Genomic DNA, 26,310 nt, shown 5'->3' with positions numbered 1-26,310 from the left:
CAAGAAAGGAAAGCCAGCTTCTGGCCTCAACGAAGGCTAGATACCCTACAATAAAATAGAATATAGAATCCAATCTCTAGCTCTAGGCAATTTTGTTTATTTCATTTTATGCTTAATATACTTAAATCAAGCCTTTATAATTTCTAATCTATTTCCTTGTTCTTCAGAAGAGCCGTGAAAGCGAGGTCCGCAGGATCTCTCCGCTCTTTGGGAGATCAGCAGTTTGGACTATCCATTGTTGGGTGAGTAAAAATTGGCAAAAAAATATATGTAATTTTGTAATAATTTCTTATAGTTTAGACAGTGTGGGCAGAGATCCTGTCGACAAAGCAACCAGATGCAACACAGGGATACCTATAATCTTCAGTTCATCTTCTGAGCCTGGACGTCCTTGTATCCTTATGTTGGGCGGTTCCAGATTCTCCATCACACATGTACCTTTAACTTTTGTATTGACTAATTCGTGCATGTTATTGTTATGGAGCATGTCCTGTACAATAAAATGACATCAATTTTTAAAATAAATCTGAATAGATTTAAAAGATTTCAAAGAATAGATTTTTATACAGTTTTTAGTAAATATCTTGGTCATTAAGCATTTGATTCGGAAACTGAATACCATTCCATAATGTGTGCTTAAATCTGCATGGAACTGCATCAAAAGATAGGCCATTTTAAAGAAACTAATTTTGGACCGATTTTTGACAAAAATCATGATGGCACCCCTTAGAAAAATTACGAAAATGGGGTCAAATTTTTCATTGCCAGATTATGATTGGGAATGATACTCCTCGAAGTTCTGAGATCGGGAAGGTATAACATTTCAGGATCTGCCAAGTATTAGCCGAGCTATGCCATTTTCCCCTTAGAAAACGAAAAAAATTGGATCCATATTTCATGTTTGAATAATTTGGCCAGAATCTGAACTTTTGGTGCAGTTTTTGGCGAATATTTTAGCCAATTCTGCACCGATTCTGAAACGGACTACCATTTATGAATCAGAGATCCAATCCCCCTCGAACTGCATCAAAAATAGGAAAATATGGAGCAACAAAATTTTGACACCTTTTTCGGAAAAAATCCTGATGGTACCCCTTTGAAAATTTTCGAAAATCGGGTCAAATTTTTGATAGCCAGATTTTGATGGATAATGATAGTACTCGAAGATCCAAGATCGGGAAGGTATAGCATTCGCCGATCCGACTGAAACTAGCCGAGTTATGCCTTTTGGAAGTTATCATTTCTGGCCATAGAAAGCAGTGCAAGCAGTTGAAGCCTCAAAAGCGGCGGCGCAAATTTCTTTAAATTTGTATGGGAGAATTTCTGAAGTACTAGGCGAACAGGAACCAGCAGAAGCTCGCCAGAGAAAGCAGTTCTGTGACGTCAGAGCAATTATTTTTTCTACTACCTAGGGGGGGGGAGGGAGACAAATCTATTTGACTAAGGTAACGGCCGCACTCTGCCTCCCTTTCCACCTGATGGAACAAAGGCGCCCATTTAGGGTCCATGGGGGGGAACGAGATAAAGCAATAAGAAGAGGACAGGTAGACAAGACAAGCTTCAACAGTGATGGGGCAGCGAAAGTAATTTGTCACGACATTTGGCACGCCATCTTGGCACGATGCGCCATTCCCCATACGATCCAATGCATTTTCACTCACGCGAGCCCCAAAACGTGACACGCGCTGGAAAACCAAGTGTGCCATTTTGACTTTGCCATCATTAGGTGCAGATTACCGTTCTGGCCTGGAAATTAGAATGCAGGGATTGGAGCAATGTCGGCCATCATGGATCGGAGTACCGTTGTTTTCAATTTAACGCCAGAATACTTATGTTAACCCTTCACTTGTCTTTAGCCTAATATTTTCTATATTTATTTTAAGTTAAATGCGAAGCTGTCAATTTGAACGCCCAAAACACTTATTCAATTGAGAAGATCGGATTAAAAATGCGAAAATAATAATAAGGAGAATGTTAGGTGATTGTTTGATGTCCTAACAATCAAGTCTCGCCTGAGCAAGTTTCATGGGAATGCGAAGCCCATGGGGCCAGTTAAGGGACAATTGCACAATTTTTCTGTCGAAGCTAGGGCGAGGGGGTGGTGGGAATCCACCTTCTGCTGGTTTCTGTTCGCCTGGTACTTCAGAATTTCTGCCATACGATTTTCAAGCAATTGGCGCAGCATTTTGGGCGGCGCAATATCACCACTTTTCCAGCTCACATTTTTGGTATTTGGAAATCGATTTAAAAATTAAAAAAAATATAATTAAATAAATTGATATTTATATTTAACAAAAACATATACTTTAATTATTAAAACCTAAGCGATTACCCTTTTTTAATTCATTTTTCAAATGCCCTCCCCATCAAATTTGAGTCAGCGGCGCCAAAATTTTTGCTCGATTTCAGCCAATTTTACCCGTGGCCAGATTTGAAGTACCAGGCGAACAGAAACCTGCAGAAGGTGGCCGAAAACAAGCAGTAAAAGCAGTGCTATGCAATTTTTTCTACGTTTGCCATGTGTGGGAAAGGGAGGAAGATCGCTATGGTGGCACTCTATTCCCCCTTTGCACCTTATGGGATGGGGATCACTGCATCCAACTCCATTGGGGGGAAAGAGATGTTGCGATCGAGAGGGACAGGTAGATATATTAAGCTAGTGTAGTGATGGGGGAGCAGGAGTGATTTAGCACGACATTTGGCACGCCATCCCGGCACGATGCGCCATTCCCCATACGATCCAATGCATTTTTACTCACGCGAGCCCCAAATCGTGACACGCGCAAAAAAACAACGTGAGTCGTTTTGACTTTGCCATCATTAAGTGAATATTACCGTTCTGGACTGGAAATTGGGAGGCAGGGATTGGGGAACAGTCGGCCATCATGGATTTTGGTACCGTTCTTTTAATTTTCAGCAAGAGTAAGTTGAAGAATATGTACCATTAGAGGGAAAGGGAGGCAAAATACCGCCATATTCAGATCTGTTTGTCCCGCTCCCCCCTTATGACCAGAAAATAATTGCTCTGACGTCACTGCACTGCTTGAACTGCTTGATTTCGTCCACCTTCTGCTGGTTTCTGTTGGCCTGGTGCTTCAGATTTTTTCCCATACGATTTTTAAGAAATTTGCGGCCGCCAAGGCTGAACTTTCGAAGCGCATATCTCGGCCATTTCTAAACGGATTTTGGAAAGGGATGTCATTTTGAAACCAGGACATCATTATCCTTCGATCTGCATCAAAAGTTCTTTAAAATCCGACAATAAAATTTTCGCCGATTTTTGCAAAAAATCCTGATGAAAAATCCTGTACCCCTTGTCAAAATCGCGAAAATCGGGTCGAAATTTTTTTGCCCGATTTACAAAATCTTGGGATGGGGATACAAGGATATCGAAGTCCTGATTCAGAAATGGTATCCCGTTCCGGAATCGGTTGCCAAATAGCCGAAATATGCGCAACCAAAAATTCGAAAACCCAAAAATCCAACCAAAAGATCACTGTGGACGGAAGTCCACGAGGTGACGACCTGCATGCCTAGGCGTGCGCGAGGAAACTCTATAAAACTGAATAAAAATAAAATAAAAGTCAAAAATATATAAAACGAATGTCTGTGTTTCTATTGAGGGGGTTTTTCAATCAAAAGAAGAGTTTTTAAGCTAAACTGCAGGCTCGAATCCAATCCAAGAGTAGCCCCTCACGATATGCAACGATTTTTGGGTTTTCTAATTTTTGATTTCGCATATTTCGGCCATTTGGCAACCGATTCCGGAACGGGATACCATTTCTGAATCAGGACTTCGATATCCTTGTATCCCCATCCCAAGATTTTGTAAATCGGGCAAAAAAATTTCGACCCGATTTTCGCGATTTTGACAAGGGGTACAGGATTTTTCATCAGGATTTTTTGCAAAAATCGGCGAAAATTTTATTGTCGGATTTTAAAGAACTTTTGATGCAGATCGAAGGATAATGATGTCCTGGTTTCAAAATGACATCCCTTTCCAAAATCCGTTTAGAAATGGCCGAGATATGCGCTTCGAAAGTTCAGCCTTGGCGGCCGCAAATTTCTTAAAAATCGTATGGGAAAAAATCTGAAGCACCAGGCCAACAGAAACCAGCAGAAGGTGGACGAAATCAAGCAGTTCAAGCAGTGCAGTGACGTCAGAGCAATTATTTTCTGGTCATAAGGGGGGAGCGGGACAAACAGATCTGAATATGGCGGTATTTTGCCTCCCTTTCCCTCTAATGGTACATATTCTTCAACTTACTCTTGCTGAAAATTAAAAGAACGGTACCAAAATCCATGATGGCCGACTGTTCCCCAATCCCTGCCTCCCAATTTCCAGTCCAGAACGGTAATATTCACTTAATGATGGCAAAGTCAAAACGACACACGTTGTTTTTTTGCGCGAGTCACGATTTGGGGCTCGCGTGAGTAAAAATGCATTGGATCGCATGGGGAATGGCGCATCGTGCCGGGATGGCGTGCCAAATGTCGTGCTAAATCACTCCTGCTCCCCCATCACTACAATAGCTTAATATATCTACCTGTCCCTCTCGATCGCAACATCTCTTTCCCCCCAATGGAGTTGGATGCAGTGATCCCCATCCCATAAGGTGCAAAGGGGGAATAGAGTGCCACCATAGCGATCTTCCTCCCTTTCCCACACATGGCAAAAGTAGAAAAAATTGCATAGAACTGCTTGTACTGCTTGTTTTCGGCCACCTTCTGCAGGTTTCTGTTCGCCTGGCACTTCAAATCTGGCCACGGGTAAAATTGGCTGAAATCGAGCACAAATTTGATGGGGAGGGCATTTGAAAAATGAATAAAAAAAGGGTAATCGCTTGGGTTTTAATAATTAAAGTATATGTTTTTGTTAAATATAAATATCAATTTTTTTAATTATATTTTTTTTAATTTTTAAATCGATTTCCAAATACCAAAAATGTGAGCTGGAAAAGTGGCGATATTGCGCCGCCCAAAATGCTGCGCCAATTGCTTGAAAATCGTATGGCAGAAATTCTGAAGTACCAGGCGAACAGAAACCAGCAGAAGGTGGATTCCCACCACCCCCTCGCCCTAGCTTCGACAGAAAAATTGTGCAATTGTCCCTTAACTGGCCCCATGGGCTTCGCATTCCCATGAAACTTGCTCAGGCGAGACTTGATTGTTAGGACATCAAACAATCACCTAACATTCTCCTTATTATTATTTTCGCATTTTTAATCCGATCTTCTCAATTGAATAAGTGTTTTGGGCGTTCAAATTGACAGCTTCGCATTTAACTTAAAATAAATATAGAAAATATTAGGCTAAAGACAAGTGAAGGGTTAACATAAGTATTCTGGCGTTAAATTGAAAACAACGGTACTCCGATCCATGATGGCCGACATTGCTCCAATCCCTGCATTCTAATTTCCAGGCCAGAACGGTAATCTGCACCTAATGATGGCAAAGTCAAAATGGCACACTTGGTTTTCCAGCGCGTGTCACGTTTTGGGGCTCGCGTGAGTGAAAATGCATTGGATCGTATGGGGAATGGCGCATCGTGCCAAGATGGCGTGCCAAATGTCGTGACAAATTACTTTCGCTGCCCCATCACTGTTGAAGCTTGTCTTGTCTACCTGTCCTCTTCTTATTGCTTTATCTCGTTCCCCCCCATGGACCCTAAATGGGCGCCTTTGTTCCATCAGGTGGAAAGGGAGGCAGAGTGCGGCCGTTACCTTAGTCAAATAGATTTGTCTCCCTCCCCCCCCCTAGGTAGTAGAAAAAATAATTGCTCTGACGTCACAGAACTGCTTTCTCTGGCGAGCTTCTGCTGGTTCCTGTTCGCCTAGTACTTCAGATTTTCTCCCATACGAATTTAGGATTCGCTTTTGAGGCTTCAACTGCTTGCACTGCTTTCTATGGCCAGAAATGATAACTTCCAAAAGGCATAACTCGGCTAGTTTCAGTCGGATCGGCGAATGCTATACCTTCCCGATCTTGGATCTTCGAGTACTATCATTATCCATCAAAATCTGGCTATCAAAAATTTGACCCGATTTTCGAAAATTTTCAAAGGGGTGCCATCAGGATTTTTTCCGAAAAAGGTGTCAAAATTTTGTTGCTCCATATTTTCCTATTTTTGATGCAGTTCGAGGGGGATTGGATCTCTGATTCATAAATGGTAGTCCGTTTCAGAATCGGTGCAGAATTGGCTAAAATATTCGCCAAAAACTGCACCAAAAGTTCAGATTCTGGCCAAATTATTCAAACATGAAATATGGATCCAATTTTTTTCGTTTTCTAAGGGGAAAATGGCATAGCTCGGCTAATACTTGGCAGATCCTGAAATGTTATACCTTCCCGATCTCAGAACTTCGAGGAGTATCATTCCCAATCATAATCTGGCAATGAAAAATTTTACCCCATTTTCGTAATTTTTCTAAGGGGTACCATCATGATTTTTGCCAAAAATTGAGTCGATTTTTTTTTTAATAATATTTCCCATCCTTGAATGCAGATCGAAGGTGATTCGAGTGCTGATTCATAAATGGTATTTGGATTTTGAATCGGTTGAGTATTGGCCGAGATATTTGCTAAAATGATGGAGAGAATTGAAGATTTATGTTTCAGGATATTCCTCAGATGTTTCTACAGCCAGAATTGAAAGAATGTATCTATTATTTTGTTTATTTCATTTTTGACTTGAGTTCTCTTCCTTAAAAGCCTGAAGCTTACAAATTACAAAATCAAGAAAACATATTTTGATGAATCCTGAAAAGATTAGCTGTTTAGTTTTTCCTCTCCCACCCCCAAGGACTTTCACCCGATTGTCCGTTTGCAACCCCCGAGCGAAGTGGCTGGACGTCGAACTTGTTCGACAGAGAGGCGCCTGGCTCGACACGTTCGAACCGGCCACTGGGCCACTGGCTGGCGGGGGTGGCTGAGTGGTGGGCTGCGACGCCACTGCGCTGCTGGCGTCGCGTGTGTGAGGCTCAGCTCGGTTGGGGCAGTGCTAGATGTTATCCTGGTGGCATGTGTAGCATGTGTGGCATGTTGGATGCCAATTGAAGTTTCCGCACATGACAATTGGGGCGGCCAGTGGCGTTGGATTGGTCACTGGTCAGCTGTGCGTGGGGCGGGGGGTGGGGGGTGACCAATGGCGACTGCTGGGGTTAGTCTCTCTCTCGCTCGCACTTTCACTTGCTTTTAAATTGTATCCCTGAGTTCCTATTTTCTCTACTTTCACCCGTAAGCTAGCGCCCTCTGCCGGCGAGGAGCCGCCCCTAGCAGGCGCTCCTCCGTTTTCGTCGCGATCGTTGCCTACTTTTAGGCGGCAGTAGGTGCCATAAAAATCCCACTCTGCCATAAAAAGCAAATAAAAGTCTCGATTATTTTTGTAACACAGACAACTATCTTTTAATTATTAATTTTTAAATTGTTTTTCAAGTTTTTCCGTTTTGTATTTCATTATTGTTACTTTCAAAAAATTACACACATTTGAAAAATATTTTTGTTTTTTTGTTTGTTTATTTTTCGGGCCAAATGAGACAACAACAATTTGCATGATTTTTTGTTGTCCTTTTTTTTTTTTTTAGTATAAAGTTTTTTTTTTGTTTTTTTTTGTTTATAGCTACAATTAATTTTCTAAGAATTAATGATAGTTTTAGTTTGCTTGCTGGCTATGTTTCGTTTCTTTTCGGTTTCTGTTTCGGTATCGGTTTCCTCTTTCATCCGCACTTTATCGCTCATCCGCTGTTTCTGCTGCTTCGGAATCAGAACACAAGATGAAAAAAAAAATCTAAAACCCAATGGCGGTTAATTCAAAAGTTCCATTTTTAGTAGGCCGGTCGGTGTTCGAAATAAAATAAAACATAATGGTGTGGTTGTTTTTTTTTTGTAAATTTTTCATGGATTTTTGTTTTATTCAGTTTTTGCTTTATATATATGTACTATATATATAGATATATTTGTAGGTATATATAGGGGGGTGTATAGCTGTGTATACTTGTCTGGATTTCATCTGAAACACAATGCATTCAAAACCTCGATCTTAAATTTATTAAATTTAATACATCCCTCGAATTCGAATTCGAATTCGATTTCGATAAATTATGCACGGTAAACTTCGTCTCTGGCTGGAAATCGCCTGTGCCATTGCAGTTGTCCTTCTTCCTTTCTGTAAGGATAACTGCAATGGCAGGGGGATTTTTGTTGCTTTTTTGGTGGTTTTTTTTTTGTTTTAAATAGGGCTTTAAAAGTATGTGTACAAAAAACAAACAGGGTTTAAACTAATGCCATATGCAGTTTGTAAGTGGTGTGTTTGCGTTTGAATTTTGCTCACAAAAGTGTATTTTTACTAAAAAACAATCAATTAAATATTAATCAAAATTTTGGATCGCAATCTCTTCAATCAAATAACGAAAATCAACAGCAAAAAAACAATTGATAAAAAAATTGGTACTCGTCCTCGTCCTGATCCATCCATTCTCTCCATTATCCTTTTTAGGGCGTGGGTCTCTCATCCAGTGTCCTTTCATTGTCCGTTTCCCGCTATTCGTCCCTCTCACGTCCCTGCGTGTGATTCGCCTTTCTCCTCTGTCTCTGTCTGTCTCTTTCAGTTGCTTCTGTCTTTTTCTATTCTTTTTCTCGTTCTCAGTTCTTCAGTCTTCTAAATCTAGTTGTTGTTGTTTTGCTTGTTTGTTTTGTTGTTGTTGTTGTTTCGGTATTTTAATTTCTCAATTAATTGCTTTTCTTAAATATTTCATTCATTTTTTTTTTCTTTTTGTCTTTTACTTGAAGTTTTACGTACAAATTTGCATCCTGCCGCCATTTTGTTTTTCTTCTTCTTCAACTCTTCTTCCTGTCAATTTGCATTTCTCATAATTTTCTCCTCTCTCTTCCTCTCTCTACTTTCTCTGCCTTCTTCTACGATTCTCTGTCTCTTTTCGTTTGCATTGTCAGCTTAGACTAAGATTGTTTAAAAAAAAAATTTGTGTTTTACATTTATATTTTATTTATGTATGTAAAAAAATTTGATTATTTCATTGTGTTTTGTTTTTTGTTTGTTTTAAATTTAATAATTACATTTAATAATAGAATTATGTCTATGAAAAAAAATATATACCATATGTATACGTGTTTTGGAAATTATAAATAAAAAAGAAATAAGGAGGCGACCTCGAATCTAAAAAATGAACGAATTCCCCACAAAACTACCATACAATTATAATTATAATTAGAATTATAATTAGAATTAGAATTAGGGTTAGAATTTTTACAAGTGTTCGTCTTTAGTGCTAGAATTAGTTTTCTAGTTTTCTAGATTTCCTACAAAAATGTACATTGATGACAAAAAGTATCCACTCACTCGCTTCCTAGCTCCCTCACCCACCACACTCACGCCAATATGTATACGGACGTACCCCCTACTTAGTTCGGTTTTCGGTTATAATTTTTTGTGGCTCGCTGGGAGCTGGATTTTTGCATTTTTTTTTAGCTTAGATCGGGGTTGGGGGGCTGCAGTAGTTTTGGTTTTTTGTTTTTTTACAAATCCTTTCGCTTAGTCCTAGCAAATACACTGGAAAATGTGTGTCCTTAAGCCTACACGTTTACGTATTTAAATGCTATAAATTACAAGCTCAAAAAAAAAAATATTAGGGATTAGGGGGGGGTGGTCTTCAAAAAAAATTGTCTTCTTAAGGGGGTGATTTTTTTTTTTTTTCGGTTTTCTGTTCGATTTTTTTGTTTTTGTGGTTTAGTTTGTTTTGAAACTTTAAAATTATATTACATAATGTTTATTGCTTTGGTATTAAATGCCTCTGGTCGTTTTTGTCGCCTGGAAGTTGCTCGTTTCTCTCGGGGATTCCCCCCCTTCTCTTTTTGTCGGTCTGGATTTAGTCAGAGGGTACTTTTTTTGAAAAAGCCTATGTACAGGATGGCATCTTTAGAAGATGCGCGACATGATGCGACTGCGACTGCTGCTCCCCTGGCCCTGTCCCTGCCCCTGATCGGGTTGCCCCTGAGGCGGATGCGGCAACTGCTGGGGGTGGTAGTGATGCTGCTGATGCTGCTGCGAGGGTGGTGCCAGAAAAAGTCATGCCTCCTCCTTGAGGGAGATGGGGTGGACGCCGGTGAGGCTGGAAGAGGCGTTCGAGTCATTGTCGCCACTCACACTGCCCGGCAGTGAGATGTTGTGTCCGCCGACGAAGGCGGGGGCGTAGCCGACCACCCCGAGGGGCGACAGTTGCTGGCCCTGTCCCGGCTGGGGTACCTGACCCTGGGCCTGGGCCTGCTGCTGCTGCTGCTGCTGGTGCTGGTGCTGGTGCTGGGCGGCCTGGACGGCTGCCGCCGCCTGCAGTTGCTGGGCGGCCGCCTGGGCCGCTTGGGCAGCTGCCACGGCATTGGCGGCCGCGGCGGCCTTGCCCTGGTTGACGACGCACTTGCGCATGTGCTTCTCGAGGGTGGAGGGGACGCTGAAGGGCATGTCGCAGAAGCGGCAGCGGTAGACGTCCTTGCCGGTCCGGCCGTGGGTCTTCATGTGCCGGGTCAGCTTGGAGCTCTGGGCGCAGGCGTAGGAGCAGAGCTCGCACTTGTACGGCTTCTCGCCGGTGTGGCTGCGCCGATGCACGGTGAGGTTGGAGCAGTTCTTGAACACCTTGCCGCAGAATTCGCAGGTGTCGTTCCGCTGCCGGCTCTCCTTCTTGAGCAGCGGGCCCTGGATCAGGGAGTTGGCGCCACCGAGGCCCAGGGGCTTCAGCTTCAGGTTCTCGAAGAGCGCCTCGTTGCGGTGGAGGGCCTGGGACATGCCCCACCAGTCGCCGCCGTCCATCTTGATGCGCTTGGTCAGCTCGAAGGGATTGGGGAAGGGGTTGAAGAGGGGCACCTGGGTGGGGGCGCCGCCGTCCTGCGGCTGCTGGAACATGTTGCAGTTCTTGGCGAACTCGTCGCGGAGTCGGAGAGCGGCCACCGGCAGGCCGTTCAGCTTGTCCTGACCGGCTGCACCGCCAGCTCCGCTGCCAGGACCTCGGTTGTTGTTGTCCACGGCGGCGGCTGCTGCGGCGGCGGCTGCGGCGGCGGCCTCCTTGCGTCCGGACTCCTGGAGCGCCTGCTTGTAGGCCTCGCTGTACTGGGCGATGTTCGAGAGGCCGAACTTGTCCATCAGCTCCCCGACCAGGGAGGTGGCCCCGGAACTGGTGGTCTTCGGGCTCTGGCTCTTGCCGTCCAGCCTGTTGCTGACCGAGAGGTCCTCGGCCTTGTAGTCCATGTCCTCGCACTCATCCATCTCGTCGAGGTCGTCCTCCTCCTCGCCGTCGAGATCCCCATCACCGTCGGCGTCGTTCAGCTCCTCCTCGGAGTCCTCGGGATTGGGATCCTCGTCATGGTCGGCCTCGTTCGTCTCCAGCGAGTCGGCGTTGCTGCCCTCGTCCTGGTTGTCCTCCGCGGGCGGGGAGCGGTGGACGCGCATGTGCTTCATCAGCTTCTGGATGTGGGAGCACTCGAAGTCGCAGGCGGTGCACTTGTAGGGCTTCTCCCCGGTGTGGGTCCTCTGGTGGATGATCAGGTTGTTCTCGAACCGGAACTTCTTGTCGCAGTAGCCGCAGGCGAAGCAGTTGTCCTGCGAGCTGCTGATCTCCCCCGTCTTCGAGGGCGGGGTGCTGGCCGACCGCGGGGTGCTGGCCAGGATCAGTCCCAGGCTGCCGTTCTCCGTCGAGTTCTCGGTGCTCATCTTCTCGGGCGGAGTCAGCGAGTGGGGTCTTTGGAGAGGAGCTTGCTGCTGCTGTTGCTGCTGCAGCTGCTGCTGTTGCTGCTGATGCTGCTGCTGCTGGGAGGGGGATGGGCTCGCAAAGTGCGGCGATTGTTTCTGTCGAGGACTCGGCGAGCTCGAGTTAACAGTGCTGCCAGCTCCAGGGCTTGTTGTGCCCGCAAGCTGACGCAATCGCTGCGAGTAAAAATCCATCTGCTGCGGTTCCAGTTTCAACGGGTTGTTGTTGGCGTTCGCCTGCTGCTGCTGCTGCTGTTGCTGCTGCTGCGACTGTTGCTGCTGCGACTGTTGCTGCTGCTGCGACTGCTGCTGCTGCTGCGACTGTTGCTGCTGCTGTTGCTGTTGCTGCTGCTGCTGCTGCTGGGAGCTGAGCGATGGTGGGGGCAGGGCTGCCGGTGGGACGGATCCGCGCTGGCTGCCGCTGCTGCTGGAGGAGGGCGGGCGGCCATCCTGGCCGTTGAACTGGGCCGCCTGGGCGGCCGCCGCCGCTGCCGCGAGGTTGAAGCCGTGGTGGCGGAACTGCTCGCTGACCAGCTGCTCCATGCGGTAGTGGTCCCCGGGCCGTCCGAACAGGGGGCCCACTGTAGGAACTACGTTTCCGGCCTGGGCCAGTGCCGGCGGCAGCGGCATCCTCAGCAGCTGGAAGGGATTCGGGTGCATGGCCTCCGGTGGCGGCAGGAGCGGATGGTGCCGCATCCCAGCCGCCATGGCAGTGGCCAGGCTCTCGCGCTGTTGCTGCTGCACTCGCTGCTGCTGCTGCTGCTGTTGCTGTTGCAGTTGAATCTGTTGCTGCTGGTGCTGGTGCTGCTGCGGGGAGCCGAGGCTGGAGGTGCTGCTGTTCACCAGCGAGTTGGAGGAGGAGCAGGCCGAGCTGGCGGACAGGTTGGCGGCCAGGGGGCTGCTGCGCTTCCCGGCCTGGGGGCTGGGGCTGATCGTCGTCGGGGGCGGAGAGGTGGCGCTGCCGGATGCGGAACCGGAGGTCGCCGAGGAGGCTGCCGCCGCGGCCGCGGCCAGGGCCAGGGCGCTGTTGTTGAGGGCGGCGGGAGTGGCCACTGTGAGGGTGGCACCCCCGATGGCGCCCGGGCTCTCCACGTAGATCTTGACGCCGTGCGAGTGCTGGACGTGCTGGATGAGCCGCCAGGCGGAGGTGTAGCGGGTCTTGCACGTGGAGCAGGTGTAGTTGCTGGGCTCTGGAATCACAAATGGGAAATTGTGGGTTTAGTTAGTTGGGGGGGGGAAAATCGGATGGAGCTTCTCCCAGGGCAGGTCCTGGCAGTGGTTGCCTGGCAATTTCGTTATTAATTATTAATGAGCCTTTTCGGGGCGGTCGATGGGAAGTGGGAGTGGCAGTGGCAGTCGGGAGTGGGGTGGTCCTAGTATTTATTTATTTATTGATTTTGCAGCGGTTGGCATGCCAAAATGGCAGAATGTGCGCCAGGACACGCATGAGCCAGCGGTCGGAGATTGGCAATATTGCGAAGGATATTGGCCCGCGAACAGGACACACACATGCGATGTCCTGGCCGTAGTTTTGGGCTGGCCTCGTTGTTGCGGTTTTGTCGCGACATTTGTTAATTTGCCATGGCGGAAATAGAAGCCCAAAAACACCCATCCACCCACCACCCACCACCCACCATCCGCCACTACACCGCATGTCCTTTAAAGTCCTGGCGCGTCCCGGGCCCGAGCAACAGATGTAAAATTGGAAAATTTTGATGAAAAATGTGCGGGGCACTATCGAAAGATGTTGCCAGCGAGCGTTTTATGCGTTCAATATTCCCTATTTTTTTCTATTTTTTATATTTTTTATTCCTCTCCACGATAAATAACAAAAAAAAAATGGAAAGCGAGGCGGACCACATGTCGCCAGCGAGGACAACAAGGTGTTAATGCCCGGAAAACTATGGACAGGATATTGAGAAGGAGGAACTACCCCCGTTCACTGCGAGGACGAGGACGAGGACGTTCACTGAATTTAAATGACGTCTTTAAAGGACGAAATGAAAACTGTTGAAGGCACGAGGCAGGACACGCATTCTCCACACTTTTCCTTTTTTTTTATCCCACTTTTATGGGCAGCTTCCTCTCGTTTTTGTTCGTCCTTGCTGGCAGAAGCCTTTATTTAAAGGTGAAGCCTTGTTAGCGCGACCCTTTCGCCAGATCGCCAGAAGGATCAAGGATCAGGGATCGAGGATCGAGGCCCGCATGCCACAGGAAATGCAAATGAATCTGACAGATAATGCGGCCAACCCTTTATCTCCGGCAAGGACCTCCGGCCAGGGGTTCATCATAAAAAAAAGGAAAAAGTTGTCGAAAAACATCAGGCATTATTTGTCTGATCTGATCCTTGGAGGATCGGGCTCGCGAGGCGCACGCGTATTTATTATTCAGGACGACAAAAAAAAAAGGACGAAACAAAAGGGCGCGGGCTTGGCACGTTCTGATTTCCAAAAAAAAAAAATAAATGTATTTTTCAACTCGATTCTGAAACTCGAAACTTCGGAGTTTCAGCTGCCAAGCTGCGGGCTGCCTCTCGGAAAAAATGCAAATTAATAAAATAGTTTAAGGGATTTTGTTTGTTTTCTCTCCTTTTTTTTTTAATCCTTTAATAATAATTTATGCCAGAAACTATTGAAGCAAAAAATCAAAAAATGGAAAACTATTCAGGGCTTTTCTCTTCATTTTTTTTTTTGTTTAAAGTGCAGAAGAGTTGAAGAGCCGGGGCCGGGGCCGGAGCCGGAGCCGGAAAGCGGAAGTTGCCAAAACAGGAAATGGCAAATTGACCGCCAGGATGTGGAGGACGGGCGGGAGGGCCGGCAGGACAACAGTGCGTATGAGCTATACCCGGCAGGACGCTGAGGACGCAGGACGCTGAGGACGCGCCAAGGAGCCGGCGGGTGGGCTTTGCCAGCCCGTCAGAGAAAAAGGGTTGCTGTAATGGGATAATTGTTGCAGCTCTGCCAACTGTCAGGATACCGATGGCAGGACATTTGCATGATGCCCCCATTGCTATCAGCCGCATCCTTTTCGGAGGGCTAAGGGCTAAGGGCTAAGCCCTCTGCTGTGTATCCTTTTCCGTTTCTCGTGCTATATTTCTTTCTGTATTTTTTTGTTGAGGACACACAGGACACACAGGACACAAAAGGACGCAGGACTCTCTCGTCTAATCCCCAACGACGTGAAATTGCATGAGCCGAGGGCATTAGCCATTGATTTCGACCATTCGAGCAAGGATTCGAGCGAAAGGCGAAAGGCAGGAGGTCATCCTTATACACTTTTTTATCCTGGCAGGGTCCTGGCAGTGTCCTGGCTTAGTGCCAGCATGAGTCAATAATTGAATGGCGAATTTGCGGTGGCCCCTTGCTAGGTGTCCCTTTAACCCTTAACCCTTTAACCCTTAACCCTTAACCCACTCGACCGTTGATGGTGTTTCATTGTAGCTGCGGTCGCGACACGCTGAGCCATGCCACCAAATTGATAATTAACACTCACACCGCCAGGATGCGCTGACAGGTGGCAGGAGGCAGGAGGTAAAAAAAAAGGACATGCTTGCAGTTACACGGTCGCATTTGCAACAAATATCCATTTTGTTGACAGTTCGGAAGGCGGAGGTTGCCATGGTATTTATAATTACCAAATGGACAAAAAGTGCGCCCCGGAACGGGGGGGGGAGGGAGTGAGGATGGACAGCCAGGACATCCAGGACATCCAGGACAGCCAGGACATGGTAAAAAAAAGCCTGTATCGCCAGAAAAAAAACGCCAACAGCGAAAACAATGCGTAATTAACGCACAGCTGTAGTTGTATCTCAGTATCTGTATCTGTATCTGAATCTGTGTATCTGTGTATCTGTAGCTTGTCAGTTGCCATTGTCATCTACGTGGCAACAACTCTTGTCACTGACTTTTGTTGTTCACTTTTTCACCAGCTCCCCCCTTAACCCCCTACCCCTCTCTTGTCAAAAGCTCAAAAGTTCAAGGGTTAAATTGGTGTTGTCACTCGTGTATCTCCGTGTATGACAGAGAAACGGATTGAGATATTGCGGCATATGAGCACTTTTAATGCTAATTCAGTGCCGTGTTACCTGCTTGACCTTTGACCTGCCCCCTAGTCTCCTAGCCACCTCCCCCCTCTTACCATCCTCCATCCTCCAGAGAGGCACGTGTCCGAACTGACCCTCAGAATCGCCTCTAAAGCGAGTGGCGAGTGTGTGTGTGTGTGTGTTTCGAATGTCCTTTGTGCGTGTGTCAAGTCCAGTGCGATTTTTCGTCCTTTGTCCAGCCACTCAAGTGACTGCTGCCCTCTCCCCTCCACCAGACCCCTTTCCTCGTCCTTTTCCCGGCATTCCTTGACTGTTTCTGAGCCATTCAAATTACCCTCGAGGGCAGCTTCAGCTTCAGCTTCTGCTTTAGTCCGAGAGCTTTGTTGTCCTGCCTGGTTACCCTGCCTGTTCTCTACCCTCCCTCGTCCGGCCATCGTCCTTCGTCCTTGGTCCTGTTGTGTATTTTTATTGCTGTCTTTGGCTTTTCATCATCATTTGCATTGAAATGTCAAAGTCAAAGGCCAGCTCGTGGAGTTGCGAGGGGCTTTCGATTGTCACGATGCTGCTGCTGCCGCTGCTGCTGTCCGAGTGTCCTTTTCGTCCTGCTGCCGTTGCAGTTATCAGCTTGTTCCTTTTACCCCTCCCCCTCCCATCCCCCACTTTTTTATTATTTCGAGAGCTGCGCTTTGATGTCCGCATTGCCCGCAGTGTCCGCGCTTTTTCTCCAATCCAAAAAAAAAATAAGAAGGGAGTTTTGTTTTCTGTTTTCTGGTTTTTTGTTTTGGATTTTTGCTCTCTGTGTCCTGTGTCCAGGATTCAAAATTTTTGTGCAGCTGCAGCTGCAGCTTATCCCGATCAGCTTTCGAATACAAACACAACAAAATCACACACACCACACAGCACACCACCCACACCCGCACATCAAACACATTTTTCCAATAGCTGGCCGAGGGAATTTTAATTTCGCCCTCCCCTTAAATACTTCCGCTAGCTATTTTTCGATCCTGTGGCATAGACGTCGCAGGACACTCACCTGTGTGCACTGTGTTGGCCTCGGCATCGACCAGCTCCATTTTGGGCCGCTTTGCCAGCGACTGTTCCTGCTCCCGCTCCCGCTCCCGCTCCAGTTCGTCCTCCTCTGCCTCCTCGTTGGCGTTCTGGGTGGCGGTGGTTTCGTCCTCGAAGGGCTCCTCCTTGACCTTGGCTGGCTGCTCGCCATCCTGGTCCTGATCCTGGTCCATCTCGCAACTGCTGTCGCGGCTGGAGGATCGGCGTGGCTTCTGGCTGGCCAGGGGACTGCCGGGGCCGGCTGTGTCCTTGTCCAGTGTGGTGGCGGCTGTCTCGATGTCCTTGGGCGTGGTGTTGTCGTTCTCTGCAAGGATATAGGATGTAAGATTAGTTCTAGTTCGGTTGGCACATCCTGGGGGGCAGGACTTACCATCTACCAGCCGTTTGGGCGTGCTGCTGGCTCCGTCCGCCAACAAGTCCGCCGGACTGGGGGGTGGTGTGTGTATCCTTGAGCCACTGGCCGCCGTGGCAGCTGCCGCCGCTGCTGCTGCTGCTGCCGCTGCGGCAGGACCTGCTGTGGCGGTGGCCGCGGCAACGGCGGTGGATGTGGAGGAGGACGACGACGAGGACGAGGAGGACTTGCGCCCCGAAATGGGAGCGGAAATCGAGGGCCGGCGGTTGACGAGGCTCAGTGGACGCCCCTCCTCGGCGTCGCGGTCCATTTGAGGGTTTTGGGTGGCGCACTGGCCGTAGTTCTCCTTGTTGCACTGCAGGACCTTGTGCTGGATGAACTTGACGATGTCGGAGAGGGCGAACGCCTTCTGGCAGGCGCCACAAGTGAGGATGTCCTGCGTGGCCACGGCATCGTTCTCCGTCGAGTCGGAATCTGCAAGAATGGAGGAGGTGGAGAAGAAAGGACATCCTTTAGCGACTATTCAGTTCATAAATATTCTTTCGATTTAAGAGGGGGAATGGGGAATGGGGACTGGGGACAGGGCCCATCAATTCTGGCTTAATACGAGGTCCTTGGAATCTCTGGAATTGAATTTCTGCCACAGTGGCAGTGGCAGTGGTGGTTGCTACTTCCCCCGCCCCCGAGATCCTCTTAATTCTGTCACATTTTTATGGGGCGTGACTAATTCGCATTCGCGTATTAATTGTTCGCAGTGTATGTATGTACATCCCCGGGCCCATCCCCGGCACTTGCATATGCCACCAAAAATCTCCATGCACTTTAATTTACGAGCATTTGCGGAAAAGCAACAATAAAGTGGCATGAGAGCATGCCACCCCCTCGGATTGGATTATTTGCATATGTGGGTAGGATGTGGGTAGGATGTCGGTGGTTTCCAGGCAGGACCATAAATTCCAGTGGCTGGCAATTAATTTGAGCCTCAATCTATATACATTCATGTGTGTCGAGGTTGTTGCGGCTTATCTCTATCTGTTATTTTATTTTACTCCGCCACTGGTTATGGTTATGGTGGCAAAAATATCTATCCCTCGGGCGGTTCAACTTTTTGTTTGCCAGGACTTCTTGATTGACCAGGGAGGAGGTGGGAGAAGGTCCAACTCCAAGTCCCCAGGACATCAACTTCAAATTGAAAAAATACACACACAAGTTTTGGGTCAAGAACCCTTTGGGGGTTTCCTTCTTCTCGCAGTGCGGTACAATGTGCGGCAGCTCCCTTATAAAATTCCCATAAAAAATTAAAATAACAACAAACAGATTTCTGAAAATATCTCCTCAAATACACATTTATTTTTATTCTTGTCTCGCTTAAGTTCCAAGCCAATTGTCCGACAGACATTACAATCAATTACGAAGGACTCGCAGTTGCCAATTAGGATATAGATCCTTGAATTATTGACTCCCTGTCGCTCCGTGTGTCCTGGGCGTCTATTTTTTATGTCCATTCCGGGGGCAGTTTGGCGGTCCAATTTGCGGTCCGCCCGAGTCCCGGGTCCCCGGGTCCAAAACAATAACTAATGCGCCCTAAGCAGGGATATCATCGCCCTCCCCCTTCCCCCTGCCATCCTGTCATTGTCCTGCCGTCAATTGATTGTCCTGCTCTGGGGTGACACATATGTAATTTCTACTGATTGCCTGGGCGGGTCACGGCCAATTTTCGCTTTTTTATCCGCTTTTTTTGTCGCTTTTTTTTATGAAAAAAAAAGAATATGTTTCCACCTCCAACCCCCGAGAGTGGTGATTATTGTTGTGTTTTGACTCCGTTTCCAGGATGAGTTATTGATCGGAGGTCCTGGCCCTCTAGCCGTCCATTGATTGGCCAAAACGGCAGGTAACCGCTCGCCTCTTACCTGCCCGACGCTACTGGGGGCGGGGCCAGGGCCAGGACCAGCGACAGGGACAGGACGAAGAGGTCCTGTCCTGTGGTATTTGCCCAACCGATTAGATTAGAGGCTTGGCCGGGAGAGATTAGAGACACTATTTGTGAAGGAGTTGGACAAACAGACTGACAGCCAATATTGCGCCAGCTGAAGGACCTTTCAAGAGGAGGGGGAAAGGGGGTTGCAACTGTCAACTCCTGCTGAGGCTGACAAGGATGCCAAGGTGTCCTTTCGCCAAATAGAAAAATCATAAAGCTGCCAGCTTAGGAATCATAAATGGCATTAACCCTTTCATCCAGCGACCAAATCGAATCTGATTCTATTCCGTTGCCAGATATTGAAAGAAATAAGCACCAAAGGACGAAGGACAACAGCTGGAGTTGGAGTTTATTGGCTGGTGTGATGTCATCCATGTGTCGTCCCCCCCATCCCCCTCCTCCTCTTGGTCCTTGGCTTAATTAATTCGAAGGGAAAATAAATGAAAGTGCGTCGATTTGTTAAACGCAGAGCTTAACTCAAATATTTACGAGCTGCGACTCTGGCCCGAGGCCCGATGCCCGAGGACATCCTGGCCATTTAATGCAATCGGGCAATCGGGCCCCCGGGCCATTAATATCCTGGCCGGAGTGAGGAATTAACATATTAATAGAACTTTTGCGCAAATTAGCGCAAGGGGCGAGAGACTCAGAGGGGGAACCAGAAAAATATGAAACAAGAACGAGATCCTTCCTCGAGGACGACTTGTATTTTTGTTATTTATAACCTTCTCGTGTTATTGACTGTGGCGGCCTGTGGTGGGCGTTTGGCGGGGCGTGGCGTGGCAAGTCGAAAACAATACGCTGATTGTGCTAATTTATGCCCCCATCCCTGCCACACACACACACTCTGCCACACACACCCCCACATGTGGGTGCCTCGAAGACAAGAAGTCGAAGGATTCGGTTCGGTTTTATGGCCGAAAGGTTATGGCCCCACTACTATATTGCCCAAAAGGGAGAGGGGCGGGGAGGGGGTATTGCCATAAAAACCAGGCAGGAGAATACCGACTGTTTTTAGGTGCTCCTTTTGGCCTTCGCTTTCAGGCATCCTTGCCAGGGCCGTCCAGGCCACCAGCCATGTCGTCGAATGAAAAATGGCGTCGGCCCAAAGGGGAGGCCACTGGACCACATAGGGGTTAAGGGTTAAGGGTTCAACTCCGCCCTCTTTAGGCCAACTCTCTTTACTATTTAACTAGAGTTGGAATTTTGAATTAATTTAATTGGAGGCTATAGTGACAGCTGATTCGGGGAGACCGATTACAGAGTGACTCGAAGTGCTCTACTTCGAAAAAACTTAAAAAAAACTTGACGAAAAAATGGGTAAAAAATAAAGAACGACCAGAAAATGCTGAGTAAATATTTAAAGTTAACAAAAAGCCGTTTTTTTTTTGTATTTTGGCCAACTCATTTAAAGTTTTGAACAACAGCGAGCCAGACAAAAAAAAAGGTTAAACAAATTCGAAATTCTTTTTGTGGCGATAACAGTCGGTGGGGGCGTACTGCACTGGTATGGGTGTGCCAAGGTGTGTGTGCTAGTGTGTGTGTGGTGTGTCCAATACAAATACATATGCAGAAAGCGTAGTTGTTTTTTTTTTTTTTTGGTTTTTTTAGCTGACAGTGACAAAGCGACGTCAGCAGCTGGAAACTCGAAAAAAATGAGACTCAGAAATCAACTGGAGCCGTTCGGCCCCCGACTTAATTTGTTTAAACAAATTACGTGTGTGGATAACCAACACACACACACATAGTGTCACACAGATACTAGTGCACTGGCACAGATACAGATACACTCGCCGAAAGGTGTTTAGCAGCTGAAACTATAACAAACACGGCGATAGGCCGCTCTAGTCCGCTCCAGCCCCCACTTCCATTTTTTTTCGCTTTCGGAACGGCAATCACAATGATTCCTGTTGTGTGGGTGACAATAAGCCAACCACCCCCACCACCCCGCCCCTCCGACTGGGCCCTGTTATCAGTGGGGAACGAAATAAAAAAACAATCAGGCTGCAGTGAGAGAAAAAGTGGCAGAAACTGAGGGGAGATGAGTACTGGACTGCCTCTAAAGGAGTCTCATTACTCTTCTCTTTTTTATTATCTAATTTTTTAATTAAAAACCATAATTAGTTAAGATAACCTAGTTTCTCTCTGTGTAGTATCCTCGCCTTTGCAAAGTGTTTTAGCATACAAAATTTGGTTTTATTTGCTCGCTGTCCCCCCATAGACCCCTACGGGCACTGCATTTGTTGTGGCCCGGTGGTTGCCCGGTGGTTGCCAGTGTGTGTGTGGCAAGAAGAGCTCAACAGAGGGGGGAGGGTGGAGTTAAGGGGGGGGGGGCAGTGGTTAGCCAAAAGCTAGCTGGCTGATAACACCCGCATATGGCGCGGCAAGGTAAGCGACTGGATATCTGGACAAACAAATGAGCAAACAAATGAGAACCCAGAGACCGTAGACCGGAGACCTGGAAACACCGGACGGAGACCCGTAGCCGGCGGACAGACTGACGGACAGACTGGCGGACAGACGGACAGGCGGACAGAGCACTGAAACAGAAACAGAAACTGAGTGAATGAGCCATATGCAAATATGTTCGCGGCCTGGAATCGGGCATTAACACACTCGCCTCCTATACCCCATACCTATATCTCTCCCGGCAGAGTCCACGTGCGTGTGCCCCGCAAAGCTGGACACACATGGCCTGGCATGGAGGCCCCTGATAAGCCCCAAAAGGAAATGGGCACAAGGCAACAAAAAACCTTAAATTAAATACAAAAAACGGGGAGAGTCTGGCACTCAACTGCAGGGCGATAGTTAGAGCCAGAGCCTGGTAATCCGAGTCCTATTGGCCATTTACCCGATTGGAATAGATTCTATACCCTAGAGAGTGGTGTTACCCCCCAGGATGGACCAGAAAGAAGAAAGCCACGCCGACTGTTTGTCCAGAAAAAGAAATGTTTTCATTGTTCTGGGAGAGATAAGAGAGAGACTGGCCTGCAACTTCTACTTAACATTATTTCTTGTGTACTTGAGGTCGTTTTGGAAATATTTGCCTTTCGGCTCGGCGGGGGAGGAGGTGCAAGGTGCAGAGCCAAGGAAGGAAGGGGGGGGCCTCGTTATATATTTCCCAAAAAAAAAGACACATACTGTATGTAAATATGGGCTGCGATCCGATCCATAAGGTATAAGGTAAGTAGGTTGAACTCGACGGTCGTGGGTGCGGGCATTAACTTTTCTTATCAAAAAATCTACTATATTTTTGTTATTTTTTTTATTTTTTATTTTTTTTATGATTTCTGGGAAGTGGAGAAGTCTGGAAACTTACGGCTCAGGGAACGGAATCCATGATCCTCACTGATCGACAGCATTTTGTTGTACATTTTGTTCGGGGTTTCAAAAAAAAGGGTATTCATGTATGATTTGTTCTTTTGGAAAGAGTGTTTTTTTGTTTTTTTTTTTGAGAAATCGAATCTCAGTGTTTTCTTCCACACATCACAAGTTGGTTTTCCAAAAAAAAAAAAAATAAGGAGTGTTTCTTGGCGAAAAAAAAAATATATATATATTTATGATTCGAGAAAGGCACTGGAAACGCACACGATCGAAGGTAATCCAATTGTCCTGCGTGTGGTTCTCGAAAGGATAACGATGATCGGTCGAGCTGGCACTTTCACTTTCAATACAAGACACGAAGCGGTAGCGGTAAAGGACTTGTGCTCTTGAGCGGTTTAACCGGTTCGAGTTGCGAGGTGTGTTTCAAGATTTTTCGAAAGAGTTACGAGTGGAGTAGTCCCAGAGTGTTTGGCTTGGAGGGCAGAGCGCGTATGTTGTTGACCCCTCGGAGGCTTCACGTGGACTGACACAACGACGGCTTCCTGGGACGGTCGATGCGGTCCGTCGGTCCGCTGACGGTCCGCCGCTGCCTCGGTCGACGTCGGCAGCACAGCCTCAGTCTCCCAGCCAGGCGGCAGCAGGACAGCGACATTTTTTTTTTCCATCCGAACTCTGACCCTCGGAGTCGAGCTGAGGGGGCAAGACGGCAGGATGGTAGGATGGGAAAAAAAAAAACTACACACTCATATGGGCAGGGGTTGCTGCTGCGGCTCTACCCCTCGCCCTCTCTCGCTCGCACACATGTGCCGCATGCCGCATGTTCGATGTTGCGAGTGGACGGACGGCGCACAGGGGGATGAAAGTCTTCCTCTTCGGACGCCTTCGGACCTCGGCGCAGCAGTCGACGTCGGCAGTGGCAGAGGCAGCGCAGCAGCGTCTCTGCCCCAATGTGAGGCACACACAGACTCCCCCCTCCCCCCCTACAATCTCCGGAAAATCCCTTTCGGAGGAAAACTCTTCACATGCCACCGACTGCCCCCGTTCTTAATCACTGTCCAAGTTGAGTTTTATGGGCACTATGGGGTTAAGCCTGAAGGGGGGGGGGGGAAGGGGGAGCAGGACAAGGCAAGGGGTGGGTTAAGGACAATCGGCAAAAGGACACTGACCAACTGGCCAATGGGACAGGAGCAGAGGACCAGGTGGGGGATGACCAATTGGGGGGACTCTGGCTTCAAGACTTCTTTGAGAGTTAAAAAATAATCAATTTAGACTTTAAATCTTTAAAAAAATAAATAAATAAAAACATTTAACTAAAAAACAAATTAATTCTTGAGAGTTTCTTCCTAGAAGTTCAAAAAAGTTAATCTCCAAAAGATTACATTTCTTCCAATGTTGTTTTCAATTTTAAAAAATATCTTTAGCCTAAATTATAGCTTAAAATATATCCCTTAAATATTTATTAATTAATTCCCTCTCTTTTAAATTAATCAAATAGAAAATAAACTCTTTCCGAACACCAATTACCAGAAAGATAATTTCTGACAAGCATAAAATATGAGAGACCCTCATCCCAAAAAAAGGGGTTTCTCCTCCAAATTAATTAATTTTAATTAATTGCCCAACTAATTAAGCCGTTAAAAATTAAGAACTAAGACTGTCTTGATTAAGAAATCTCAAAAAATCAAAAATTTCAAACAGATCTCGAAAAGAAATGCCAGAAAAGCCATCCAGGAAGTAGCGATGCCCCCAAAGTATCCTGTCTCCTGTCTCCCCTCTCGCTCTCAACCGCCTCACTCTCTCCCGATCCTTCAGGATGTGCGCAGCAGCTCCTTGTTCGCCCCCCCAGGGAAGCTGCGCAATATCCTTTCAAATTCCTAATAATAGAGCGCGGCCAAGCGGCTGGATGCGCAACATTTCCTAAGATCCTTTCGGAACCCTTGCCCCCTGGAATCCTGGAATCCTGCAATACGGAGCCGAACCCGATCCTGATCCTGCCCCTCTTGCTACTTAATCCTTTCGCCTGTCAGGGGTAAACGATTTTTTTGTTTTCCTCCTCCTGTGTGTGTGTTTTTTTTTCATTTTTTTTTCGAAGGAATCCTAGAACGGGTCCTGTTTTCTTGAGTTTTTTGCGCGCGCATTTGATTTACCCCTCGGCAGGACTCACAGGGGACTGGCAGCGGCGCCTGCGCAGATGCCGAGTCCTGTAAAAGGATGCTGCTAATGTCCCCACCTCCTCGTAAGCCGACTGCGTCCTTTGTGCGTCGTTTTTAATCAAAACGCAATTCATCGGGCCGAGGGGAGGATGCGAAGGACATCCCGGCCCGGCCCGGCCCGGACCCCATCCCGGCCCGCGTCCTGTCGCCTTGCAATTATTTTTTATGCAATTTTTACCGATCGCCGCCTCAGCCCAGATTTTCTTAAAGTTTCCTTTTTTTTTTCTCTCGTTCTTCGCCTTTGTCCTGGCGGAGTCCTGTGTGTGTGTGTGTGATTTTTTTTGTGATTTCGTGCAACCCCCGGAAGGATCGCAGTTGCGAAATCCTGTGCCCAGGTAGCCCAGCACCAGGACATGCCATCCCCGAGCCACCGTGTGTGTAACGGCATTTTTTGTTCTATGCAAATTTTTTTTTTGTGTCCTTTCCGCCTCTCCCCCCCCCCTCTCTGATATTCATTTTTTATGCCCCTCGTGCGTGTCCTACCCTCGTCCTTTAGCTTCTTATTGTTTTTTCTTGCCACGGTTTTTTTTCCTTGGTCCTTGGTCCTTTTGGGGTGGTGGTGGCCAAGATTTTCCCAAGATATGAGGCAGCCTGGGGCAGGGGCAGGGGGTGTGTGTCACATGTCCTGGGTCCTGGACAAGGACGAAGCAGCAGCCGGCGCAGCTTCGCATTGATTACCGTCGCTTTTTTAATTCAATTCAAAACAATAATGATAAAAAGGAAGATCCTGGGTGCCGGGTTTCACCCTAACTCCCTAAGACGGGCAATTGTCGTCTCCCCTGGCATCTCCTTTTTTTATTTATAATTTTTTTCCAATGTCCTTGCTACCTTTCCGTTGATAATTTCCCTCGAACACACCGTCCCTTTGTGTCCTGGGCCGGAGTTTTGGTTTAAATGAGCAAATCGCACTGGAAATGCATTCGTTTTTAACGGAAAATTTATGTCCTTCCGGAAAGGGTAGCCGGTTTCGGGGCTTTATTTGTTATTTTTTTTGATTTTTTCGAAACTATTTTTTTGGTTTTCGGGTTTTTGGGTTTCTGGGCTGGGTTCTGCGTGTTGCAGATAAGAATCCTGCGGCAAGCTCGCAAATCAAGGAAACTCTCAAGAAACTGCCACAAAAAAACTGGAAGAATAGTTATGGAAATTGGATCGGTTGTGTAACGGTTTTGGGAGGATTTTCAAAAAAAAAATGGATAGTCTGGGAGAGGTGCTAGTTTTTCTCGTTTTTCTGGAAGTTTTTTACAAGTTTTTTGTAGTTTTTTTTTAAACCATATGCCTCATACCATGGATATTACTATGATATATGATACTTTCAAGTATAACTCTACTATTTTTTGGTTCTCATGGCAAGCTCATGGCTTTTACTTTCCTTCTAGAACCTTTTTCCTTTCCCTGTAGACCTTTATTGTCGAGATGCCACCTTGTATCTGATCCTCTAGATACTATAATATCTATAATCTACTATAGTATCTATGGTGTATGATACTTTCTAATATAGCTCTACTATCTAAACTGCATCCTTTAGTTCTCAAGCCTTGTATCTCACCCTCAAGCTTTGTATTTCTTTAAAAACCATATGCCTCA

The 26,310-nt window shown here is 47.0% G+C and overlaps 1 protein-coding gene across 2 annotated transcripts in view; it reads right to left on the bottom strand.

The window, feature by feature from the left end:
- Positions 1 to 8,629: 8,629 nt before the first annotated feature.
- The window catches only part of LOC6504029 (signal element on autosome protein 2), a 42,419-nt gene continuing 24,738 nt past the window's right edge, over positions 8,630 to 26,310 (bottom strand). The window contains exons 1-4 of one of the 2 annotated variants that reach the window (XM_032452606.2): positions 22,509 to 23,872; positions 17,230 to 17,685; positions 16,825 to 17,163; positions 8,630 to 12,939 (exon numbers count right to left, since the gene is read on the bottom strand). In XM_032452606.2, the coding sequence (XP_032308497.2) occupies positions 10,082 to 12,939; positions 16,825 to 17,163; positions 17,230 to 17,685; positions 22,509 to 22,596 (3,741 nt within the window). In that variant the 5' untranslated portion in view covers positions 22,597 to 23,872 and the 3' untranslated portion in view covers positions 8,630 to 10,081. Of the gene's footprint in view, positions 12,940 to 16,824; positions 17,164 to 17,229; positions 17,686 to 22,508; positions 23,873 to 26,310 lie in introns of those variants that run through there. The other variant, XM_044716693.1, reaches the window with a different exon arrangement.

Source organism: Drosophila ananassae, chromosome XL (assembly GCF_017639315.1).
Source record: "Drosophila ananassae strain 14024-0371.13 chromosome XL, ASM1763931v2, whole genome shotgun sequence".
Lineage (NCBI taxonomy): Eukaryota > Metazoa > Arthropoda > Insecta > Diptera > Drosophilidae > Drosophila > Drosophila ananassae.
The sequence above is the reverse complement of the archived record's forward strand: the minus strand, read 5'-3'. Positions and strand labels throughout refer to the sequence as shown.